At 35.0% G+C, this 12226-nt stretch overlaps 1 protein-coding gene across 5 annotated transcripts in view; it reads left to right on the forward strand.

Annotated features, from left to right (window-relative positions):
• Positions 1-12226, forward strand: part of LOC132131188 (dedicator of cytokinesis protein 3-like) — a 181724-nt gene that overhangs the window by 57831 nt on the left and 111667 nt on the right. For all 5 annotated transcript variants that reach the window (XM_059543182.1, XM_059543183.1, XM_059543184.1 and 2 more), the window contains exon 4: positions 10768-10823. In XM_059543182.1, coding sequence (XP_059399165.1) covers positions 10768-10823 — 56 coding nt within the window. The remainder of the gene's footprint in view (positions 1-10767; positions 10824-12226) is intronic.

A 12226-nucleotide genomic window follows, 5' to 3' on the forward strand; every position in this document is an offset into this window, starting at 1 on the left:
TTGTAACATTGTAAATGTCTTTACTGTCACTTTTGATCAATTGAATACATTTTGGCTGAATAAAAGCATTATTTTCTTTAAATCAATCAATCAGTCAGTCAATCAACCATTCTCCTAACCCAAAACTTTGGAACAATAGTGTTGGGTAATATATTGATATACACTTAAATGTATGCAGTATAATTTATATAATATGGTCTTATCAATCTCAACATTTGTTTTGCTTCATGGTTCAGAACAGTTTCTAGAAGAAAAACAGTAATAAACTTTATCACCAGCGGTAACACTACACCACTGACATGGCAGGTTTTTAGACTTTCCACACTGAAATCTGGGACGTTCTTGCAGATGGAATAAGAGTTTCTTTTCCAGAATCCAGGCCACAGTGGGCTGTGTCTCCGGAGAGAAATTCCTGCCGATTAGACCAGATCATTACTCCTCATGGCAACCTGCACCGCACAGGGAGAGAGGTCAAGAGGGGTGACAGAGGGGAGAGAGTCTGTTAGACAGACCTTCACACAAAACCTGCCTTTTTATCAAGATGAATGATGGCAGGGAAAGATAGCTTTGTTACCCAGACGAATTTAAACCTGACATATTGGTGTCTCTGCTTTGTCATCATCTTTATAAAAGCATCTCTAGAGGTCAGACACAGATCTTGCTTCCTGTAGCTTTTTTTGTCTGTTACGCTATTTTTGGTTCATTTATTTTGGTAACTTTATTTAACAAATCTTTACAAACATAGATCAGTAGTTCAGGCATGAATATACATGAAAATACACTTTTTTATTTTTTTATTGATGTTTACTACTAATGTTTCAAATTATTTGAGTCTATAACAGAGTCTCTTACATAAAGACTTCCCAAAAGGACATGGTAGTGGAATTATTTTTTAATGCTTCTCGCAAAACCATTTTGATGGAAATAACATAAGCTTGGATTGGAGTGTTGCAAGAGAGCGCAAGTTCTCATACTTTTGCACAATACTTTTATGAGAAATAATACTTTGAGAGAATGCAAATGGTTTTTAAGTGAATGCCAAATTTATTGTGAGACAGTAATACCTTCACAAAACATTTGCAAATGGTTTCTTGGGGGATCACAATACTTTAACAAGAGAGCGCAAATGTTTTACAAGCAAAAACAACGTTTCTCTGGGAAACGCAATACTTTTGCAAGTAAACGCAAATTTTCCCAAAGAAACACAATACTTTTGCATTTGAAGATGAATGTTGTGTGGACGAATGCAAAGCTTCTTTGGGTAACACAATACTTTTGCGAGTTTCTCATGGAAAACAACACTTGAATGAAACACCGCAAATGTTTTGCAAGCAAATGAAACGTTTCTCTGGGAAACGCAATACTTTTGAGAGCAAACTTAGTTTCTTGGGGAAACAATAATTTTGCAAGCGAAAGCACATTAATGCAAAGCATAATACTTTTGTGACAGAACTCAAATGTTTTGCAAGACAACACCAAGTTTCTCAGGGGAATCCAATACTTTTGTGAGAATTTATAGGCAAATCTTTATAATCAAGGTTTTCTATTTGTAATTATTAGTTTGATTTAAAAAAAAAGTGATGCCACAATATTCTTAATATAGAAAGACTTTCAAAATTAGTTAATTGCAAATAAAAACTAAAATACGAGGAATATTATGTATATATTTAATTCACCTTCATCACTGAATATGTTTAGAGAGGAGCTTAATCCAGCTACCCAAAATATTAATACTCAGCATGTGGCAAATGTGGGTACAAATTGGCATTGACGTGTTAGTTAGAAGTTTTTACTCCGAAACTCAAAGTTGAGAAACATACATGGAATATTCCTTGCATTGAGCCACCAACCCAAAATATGAGATGCACAATTTTAAGAGACAAAGGACGTAGAAAAATTCTGAATTATCACTTGTGTATAACAAATAAATAAATAAACAGAACGTTCAGTGGGAAATAATGTAGGGCAAGACTTCATTTTATTGGACTGAGGATAGTGGGCTATGATATTAATGTTTAATATTATTTTCAGCTCAAAAGTTATTTAGGAGCCAGACGAAGTTATTACTTTTTGATGAAACATTATGAAAACATTCTTGGGAATAACATGGACTGATAAATCATGTGCATGAATACCTGGAACATTTATTAGGAAAGTAAATAGTCCATTTAGATTTCTTTAAGCAAACAAATGTAAGCATTATCCAGAGCACAATTGCTGTCAGGAATGATTCTAACATGTGGATGCTGCTCGCTGTATTTCTTTCCCTCGTTGGCTTCGCTCTTTTTATCCGCTTGCAGCATGATTGCTATTCTTATTTGGCTCAGCGTTGACCTTTTCTGCTAAACGAGCATTAGGCTGCTGGGAGCGAGGAAAGGGAAGCACATTCATCTTTGTTTGGTCCTCTAACTGAGAGCAGAGCTGTTAGTTACAGGTCAGCGGTCTTACCGATACGATACGGCTCACCTGGTGGAAGATACAGGTAGTTGCTGTCACATTATAAAAACTCAACCTGCCATGGATATACTGTATGTGTATGGAGTGCATATATGAAAATTGGATGTTATGTATATCAGAACATTTCAGAAACGTTTATGCAAGACCACCACGCTGAGGTGCATTAAGCCCAAAGTTTTTTTGTTTTTTTTTACACATACATGAGGGTCCACGTACAGTGCAAGTGACATGGGTTTTGTAAATATATGACATATAAGTTACAGTAGAAATTACATTAAAGTATATTTTACAGTAGTTTGACATAAATCAGTACATTTGGCAGAATTTTTTTTTAACCATATTTCAAAGACAACATATAAGTTAATTACATATAAGAATGTACTTAAAAATGTTAAACTAATTGCATTTATTTAAAATTTTAACTGTAATACATTTTCATTTTATTGTAAGTGACATTTGTCAAAAACATTCAGTTCACACTCAAGACAATTATTTAAAGGTATATTATTTTAATAATAATTACTGTTTTTTTTTGTAAGTGTGCTGAAGTGCACTTCTTTTTCACAGGGGTTAAACCATCAAAACATTAGCTCTGATGCTAATGTATATGCTAGTGTACTCCTTAACATTGAGAGACTCACTTTTAGCACTTAAATTCACAGATTCTCTGATTTGAGAAATAAACCAACATTATCGATGGCTCATCCTGCTCTACTTAGATTTATGTCCAATCAGGTTCTTGCTTAAATAAAATTGCCCCTCCCACTGCAAGCATTCAGGATTTATCTGAAAATGAGTGTTATTATCTTAAACTAAGTCAATATATTTAATAAAATGCATTTAATAATTAAAAGTTAAGTCTCATTTTGAGGATTTGACGAAAACCGTCAAAGTGTATTTCATAAACTCACACTCTGCAAGCTAGGAGTGTGTTTGTTTATTCAGAAATATATCAAATGTGGATCTTGTCATTTGTTTGTTAGGAGATATCCTGAGAAATCTTCAGTGTGTCATGACTGTGAAGCACTTTATATGTGGAGCTAGTAATGTCCAAGCCAGGGGTTTATTCCCATGGCTAAATGGTTTGGATTTGGGTGCTAGCTTTTGGTTGAGTGAACTTGGTAGTTCATCGTTCAGAACCCTGCCAAATCAAGATTACAAAGAAGAACTGCTCACATACTGATATGGATGTACATGTTGATTTCCCAAGCCTTGAATGCCTTATTAGGACCTGAATGGCTTGATTTACCAACTTCCAACTTGAAAAAGCACAGTAGAACAGCACTTGAAGGTGGATTTACTACTTGGAAGCTCAATTACACAAACATGTTCCTAAATGATAAAATTAATGTTTGTCTGTTGATAATCATACACCTGCAGAAAAATGCCAGCATTGCTCTGCATTGTTTTTCTCTGCAATTTGTTTTGCATGCTGTCTTGTAATCCTCTGAGTGTTGGGCAATATACAGTAGGGATGTCCAGATCCGATCACGTGATCGGAAATCGGGCCCGATCGCGTGGTTTCAGACTCGATCGGAATCGGATGTTACCTCCCGATCAGGACTCGGATATATATATATATATATATATATATATATATATATATATATATATATATATATATATATATATATATATATATATATATATATATATATTCTCATTAATTTTTTACACATCTTTTGTAATGCGGTGGCACAGAGTTAGACCCTTTTGACTCCACACAGAAACAGCGACGCGTGCGGCATGACATCACTTTGATTTCAAGAGCTGGTGTGAATAAATATAGATTCAAACTCAAAGAAACATGATAGTTTGCGCATGACCTGATATTTCATTCGGACTCAGGATACAGCGAGATGAACATCACAGAGCGCTAAACTCTCATGCAGTGTGTGTTTCATTCATACTCGAAGCCGGAGCGCGCTCTCGCGCTGATATCAGGATATTCCTAATATGGACAAAAGCATCCAGTTATGCTGTGGTGCTCACAGGAAAACAGAAACTTATGCAAACATGAAGACATTAATATACGATCACGACAATAAATTGTTCTTCAAGTCATCTCCAGCAGGTGATAAATAAAGTATGAACAATGCAGTGCTGATTGACATAGTATTTATTACAGTATAGAAACTATTCTGCATTATTATGTGATAAACAGTGTTTGTAGTATATAAAAAAATCATTATTATTTGTTATTGTCCAGCATTTATAGATTTCTAAGCCAATTAAAAGCTAAAAATTAGAGAAAAAATAAAGTTGCCTATACTACCAGTCAGAAGTTTTTGAACAGTAAGCTTGGTAAGGTGTTTTTTTTTAAAGTCCCTTCTATTCACCGAGCCTGCATTTATTTGATCCAAAGTACAGCAAAACAGTAAGATTTTGAAATATTTTTACTAGCCTATTTAAAATAGCTGTTTTATATTTGAATATATTTCAAAATGTAATTTATTGAACATCCTGGATCTGTTTTTTTGCTCTTCTTTATTCTTTTTTTATGTATTATAGAAGTATCGGATCGGGACTCGGTATCGGCAGATACTCAAAATCAAATGACTCGGACTCAAAGACAAAAAAACCTGATCGGGACATCCCTAAAATACAGTAGAATAAATCTATAGTTAGGTTGAAAAATGTGTCATTTTGATGAAATGCAGCATTTGACTGTTCGTTAAATACCCTGATCCACATCAGTCTGACAGATATAAAGCCTGTTAGTCACACAACAGAAGTTTAGCAAGCACTTACAGCTTTTATTGACTATGAGACAGAAATAACTGCTTGCGTTTCTACACTAAACAGTGCTGACCAAAGATAAGTTTCAGTGGTTGAGCCAATAAAATGCCAATAAAATGACCCATAGTTTAACCATTCAGAGAGATTAAATGAATGACATTTAAAATGTCTTTTACAAGTTGAATGAGTATTTTATTTTATTATATAGGCATATATATGAAATAGATAAATAAATTTGAATAAAAGGACGAGAAAAATATTTTATTTCTAGGTAATATGTTATATTATATTATATTATTGCGTTTATAGTGTTTAATTTAACTATGCTGTAAGTCAAGTTTAATCACTGTCCTTTAAAGCGTTTCTTGCTGACTCAGCTGTCTTCGCTCCTGACCTTCATGACACACGCTACTTTATTTCCATCACTCAGATCTGGTGTTCATGATAAAATAATAAAACAAACTGGAGGCTTCTGGCAGACGCACATAGTCATAACATGAGTTTCAACAGATGGAGATGATGTGCACACACACACACACACACACACATCTGTGCCGCCTCAGGCCTACAGTAACATCCCCTTCTGAGTTCAGCTCATATAGAGCAGCTTTATTATCTGCCTCCAAAGCGGATGCTGAACACAGGACAGAATGACAGTGCTAGAGTCCTTCTGTGTATCAGCGCGTGATTCATACACAGTCTGGAAATGCCACACACCACCTCTTCAGCTTGAATTACTGATCAAACCAAATACAAGTTTTTTTTTTCTTTTAATCCATTTTCTTTTGTACACTTATTGTTACATTCCTGTGTCCTGTTTTGAATTACAAAATATTTTTTTATTTAATACACACACACACACACACACACACACACACACACACACACACACATATATATATATATATATATATATATATATATATATATATATATATATATATATATATATATATATATATATATATATATATATATATATATATATATATATACAGTATATTAATACTATAAATAATAAAATATATTAATTGGATTAATTGGAAGTCAAAAAATTGTGGGATTATTTTAATACTAATACTATTTTTTTATGATAGTGAAGCATATTTTAAACTGTCATTACCATAATGCAATAAAATCTCCTCGCATTTATGTGAATATAAATATAATATAAATATAAATACCAAAGAAAAAAGTATAATTGAATGATTATACAAACCGATTCCAAAAAAGTTGGGACACTGTACAAATTGTGAGTAAAAAAAGGAATGAAATAATTTATAAATCTCATAAACTTTTTTTATTTTTTATTTTATTCACAATAGAATATAGATGACATATCAAATTTTAAAAGTGAGACATTTTGAAATGTCAAATATTGGCTCATTTTGGATTTCATGAGAGCTACAAAAAAGTTGGGACAGGTAGCAATAAGAGGCCTGAAAAGTTAAATGTACAGATAAGGAACAGCTGGAGGACCAAATTGAAAAAAGTGAAAGTGACGTGACATTCAGCCAAGTATGGTGACCCATACTCAGAATTTGTGCTCTGCATTTAACCCATCCGAAATGCACACACACAGAGCAGAGAACACACACACACTGTGAGCACACACCCGGAGCAGTGGGCAGCCATTTATGCTGCGGCGCCCGGGGAGCAGTTGGGGGTTCGATGCCTTGCTCAAGGGCACCTAAGTCGTGGTATTGAAGGTGGAGAGAGAACTGTACATGCACTCCCCCCACCCACAATTCCTGGACTCCCCCCACCCACGAAAACCATACTGGATGCCCGTGATCTTCGGGCCCTTAGACGGCACTGCATCACATACAGGAATGATACTGTAATGGAAATCACAACATGGGCTCAGGAATACTTCCGGAAAACACTGTCGGTGAACACAATCCACCGTGACATTCACAGTTGCCGGCTAAAACTCTATAGGTCAAAAATGAGTCCATATCTAATCATGATCTGTTCTGTAGTCAGAGTAATCAAAATTAAGTTCTTTTTGGAAAACTGGGATGCCATGTCATCCGGACTAAAGAGGACAAGGACAACCCAAGTTGTTATCAGTGCTCAGTTCAGAAGCCTGCATCTCTGATGGTATGGGGTTGCATGAGAGTGAGTGGCATGGGCAGCTTACACACCTGGAAAGGCTCCATTAATGCTGAAAAGTATATCCAAGTTCTAGAACAACATATGCTCCCATCCAGACGTCGTCTCGTTCAGGGAAGACCTTGCATTTTTTTCCAACATGACAATGCCAGACCACATACTGCATCAATTACAACATCATGACTGCATAGAAGAAGGATCCGGGTACTGAAATGGCCAGCCTGCAGTCCAGATCTTACACCCATAGAAAACATTTGCCGCATCATAAAGAGGAAGATGTGACAAAGAAGACCTAAGACAGTTGAGCAACTAGACACTGTATTAGACAATAATGGGACAACATTCCTATTCCTAAACTTGAGCAACTCGTCTCCTCAGTCCCCAGACGTTTGCAGGCTGTTATAAAAAGAAGAGGGGATGCCACACAGTGGTAAACATGGCCTTGTCCCAACTTTTTTGAGCTGTGTTGATGCCATGAAATTTAATATCAACTTATTTTTCCCTTAAAGTGATACATTTTCTCAGTTTAAACATTTAGATATCATCATCTATGTTGTATTCTGAATAAAATATTGAAATTTAAAACTTCCACATCATTGCATTCTGTTTTTGTACAGTGTCCCAACTTTTTTGGATTCGGGTTGGTAATTGTTGTACCACCTTTTATCATTTATCATTGATAATTTTTTAATCTTTTGTTATTGTCAATAAAGCCCATTTTGCATAACAATTATTACCATAATGTAACAAAATCTCAACACTTGGATGTAAAAAAAAAAAAAAAAAAAAAATACATTGAACAGCATCATTTGTTGTGCTGCCTTTTTTTAATACTTTTTTTTAATATTTTTTTTTTATGATAATGAAGTACATTTTACACAGCTGTCATTACTGTAAGGCAACTAAATCGCATCACTTATATGTGAAAAAAACAAAATCAAATAAATAAATGAAAACATTTTAAAGTATCATGGTTATAATTATTGTACTGGCTTTTATGATTTTTATTTGTATGCTTTTTTATGACAGTTATGAACCAAATCTCATCACTTTTATGTGAAAAATGTAAATAAACAATATTTAAACTTTAAAGTAACATGATTATAATTGTTTTACTGTCTTTTATAAATTTTTTAAAATCTTTTTTTTTCATGACAATGAAGCACATTTTACACAACTGTCATTACCATAATGCTTCAAAACCCCATCACTTTTATATAAAAGCAAATACATATTTTAAAGTATCATCATGAAAAAAGCTCTCCTCAGACAACAGGAGGTCTTCATGTATGACTGAAAGCAGCGGTTAGCGAGTGACCACCCATCTCATGAATACTAACATATGCCAGTTTGTCATCCTTGCACATGGAATCCTTCCTCCACAGATGGAGGTTTGTTCGAGAGCATTTGGTCTCCTCAATTACTAATTAATCTGACCTTTGAAAGCGAACAGCGAAGAAAATTAGGCTACAACTGTATGTGGCAAGAAGCTCCACCATCTGGATTCTCCAGTTGAGATGTTTGTGTGGGATGTACTTGCTTTGTGCTAAACTCAGTATCTGTCTATTTCATTCTAAAGCCATTAATTGTTTTTTTTTTGTTTTTTTTTTGACGCCCTAAATCCCTTCAATTGATCAGTTGAGAAAATTGAGAGCTTTGCACCGTTTGACTGATGAAATAAATTGCTCTTGAGATTTGGAAGTGTTCTTCTCAGTTGCAGTTATTGACTGGAAGGGTTTGAAGAGTGTCTTGTTTTCTGGTCAGGAACCATGCCTGTGTTAATTTCAGTCATCAAGTTAATGTAGTTTAAGTCAGATAGCTAATGCAGTTCATGGAGTTCAAGACTCCAATCACAAGCGAGATCTCTTTCTGAGATCAATGTCTCAGTGTGTACAGTATATCTGAGATGTTTCGCCCAGCCAGTAATGATAATAAATAAAAATCTAATGGAGACTTGTGGTCAAGTAACTGGTTCTTAGCTTTAGTTCTGAGAAATATAGCAATGAAAATTTCACAAGTCAGCGTAACAGTTTCACAACAGTTTTATTTTGAAATTGAAATAAGGGGGACCAAGCCAGAGTTAGCTCATCCGAGAATGTTTTCAAAATAAAAGATGAAATTCCATCAGGTCCACTAGCCTTATTACTATTCAGCTTTTTAAAAACTGCAGTGACATCTTTCGGGTTAATTATTATTCTATCCATTGTTCTTATTCTACCTCAGCAGGTCACATTTGTTTCACAATTCAAGTCAAAACGTTTATAAAAGATGTTAAGATCATTAGCCTTATACAAGTCATTCTCCATATTTAATTCCCTCATACTAGATTTCATATTAGTCATATCTTTCACCGTGTCCCACAATTTTTGGGGTTATTCGTTAAAAAGGCTTCCTTAACTCGTTTACTGTGTTCCTCTCGCACCCACTTCAGTTCCCTTCTCAGGACTTTTTGTATTGATCTCAGTTCCATCAAATCATTATTCCAAAATGCTTGCTTTTTCCTCTTGATCAGATGTTTAATTTCAGGTGTTATGTAGTCTTTGTTATTAGGATATATAATAATCGTCTTTTTCGGCACAACAGTAGCCTATCAACACAAAAATGGATGTACCCCGTTATTGTTTCCGCAATATTGTCGATATCGTTGTCCCGATAAAAGACATCCCAATCTGTGGCCAGAAAGCATCCACTCAGCTTCTCCTTACTCTCATCCTGGAACACACTGACAATTTTTGTGACGGGTTTGCTTTTTTTAATGGCACACTTAAAAGTGGGGATCAGTTGGATGATGTTATGATCCGAGTTCGAGAGAGGGGGGGGGTTGGGGTAATTCTGGCAGCATATGCATCTTTAATGTTGCCATAGCATTTATCTAGCATCCTATTCTTACGAGTGCTGTTTTTAACATATTGCTGGAATCCAGGAAGAGACAGCTCCAATCTACAATGGTTGAAGTCTCCGAGAACAAATATAGGGGAATCTGGTTTATCCCTTAGCTGCTGATGAGCACAGTCCGCCACACATGAAGCTGCTTTAAATGCATTCCCATTGGGTGGGATATATACCGAGCATAAAAAGATGTTCCCATAGTCTCTAGGTAAATTAAAAGGTCTCAAACTAATTGTATAGATTGTGCTGGATATTAACAAGATATTAACTAGATATTAACACTGATCAAGTTTGAGAAGTCTGATAAAAACAACTCTCTTCTCCAGAGGGGCTTCTTGGGCTTTGACACAGCTAGTCGAGGAACCGGGAACTTCCTGAGGTCGATTCAGCCTCGAGCACTATGAGCATAACAAGCTAAGATTATGCCATGATCTGTGTCTAGCAGGACCACTGGAATCGTCTTCTGCTCGCTCACATTCACAGAGACGCATCCACTCGTTCACCATCTTCATGGAGGCTTACGGTCACAGAAACCGAAATGTAACGTTCTTCTCTTTTGGTTCACAGGGGATCTTCCCAGCCGGCTACGTTCACTTGAAGAAGGCAGTCGTCACGAACAGGGGGTAAGTGTCTTTATACTGATTCATGTCAAGCTGCTTCCTCAGTAGAGAACGAATGGGTTGGACGAGAAAAGGCGACGGGGAGAGAGATGGATGGAAGAGAAACGTTTTATTTATTCATTTATCTCAATCCTCCGATTCCCCTTTCTCCTCTTCTGCTGGCTCATGAGTTTCATCTAATGTCTGAAAGGCTGAGGTTTCATCTTTTGGAAGATCTCTAACTCCCATTTCTCTCTTTCAAATATTAGCTTCAGATATGAAGCTTGGTGTGACGTGAGACCATCAGCTCCTGGGATTCAAATGCTTCATGTACTGAATGTTCTTTTAGGGATATTTGATTGAATGGATAATCAGAAAGGTTAGGTCTTCCCTTGAGGAAAATAAAAAGAAGATTATTGTATGTGCACTTTTAGTGCACTTTAAATCTTAAAAATAAATAAATAAATTCATTAAAAAGCTGTACTTGCAGATAATATAATATTAATGAAATGAAAGTGCACTTGAAGAGATACATTGTCATGACTGTTTCTTAATACACTTAAATGCAATTTCAAGAAGTGCACTTTGTAATAAAGTCAAATTAAAAGTTTTACTTCAACATGAATTTTAAATCATCATGCTTGGTTCACCGTATGTATTTTAGTTTTCTATAAATGCTTTTCAGTGCATTCATTATTATGAATTTACACATACAGATGTATTTAATTCCTGCTTTCTAATTGGTCAAAAAGCTAAAAAATATATTATTTTCATTTATTATGAATTTAAACTATAATACTTTTTCATTTGATTAGTAATTAAAGTGTCTAAAAACATGAGTTTGTTTCTTAGTCTGATTTAGATAATTTATCATTGCATCACTGTGTCACCAATGGATGCACTGCAGTGAATGGGTGCCGTAAGAATGAGAGTTGATAAAAACAGCTGATAAAAACCATCACAGTAATCCAAAAGTAATCCACACCACTCCACTCCAGCAAATAACATATTGTGAAGTGAAAAACTGTGATTAGATTGTTTCGCTTTTACAGATTCATTGACAGGTTTAAATCTGATTCAGTGATTCCGTGGCACAAGATGGTTAAGGATGGAGAGAACGGGAAACAGTGAGCAAGAAAGAGAGCAGAGTAACTTCGGGACGTCACTCCCAGTGGGAACTCGCTGCCAAAAACACGCAGGAATTATATTAATGATTGTTATTATCAAAAAACACCAATATTTAATCAGCTCATAACAATGAATTCCAGTACCATTTAAAGGTTTGGGGTCTCTAAGTTTCTTCTGCTAACCAAGGCTGTAATTATTTGTTCAAAAATATGGTAAAAGCTGTAATATTGTGAAATACAATTTAATTTAAAATAGCTTTTTTACGGCTGTAATATATTTTAAAATGTATTTTATTTCTG

The sequence above is a fragment of the Carassius carassius genome, chromosome 48 (genome assembly GCF_963082965.1).
Source record: "Carassius carassius chromosome 48, fCarCar2.1, whole genome shotgun sequence".
Lineage (NCBI taxonomy): Eukaryota > Metazoa > Chordata > Actinopteri > Cypriniformes > Cyprinidae > Carassius > Carassius carassius.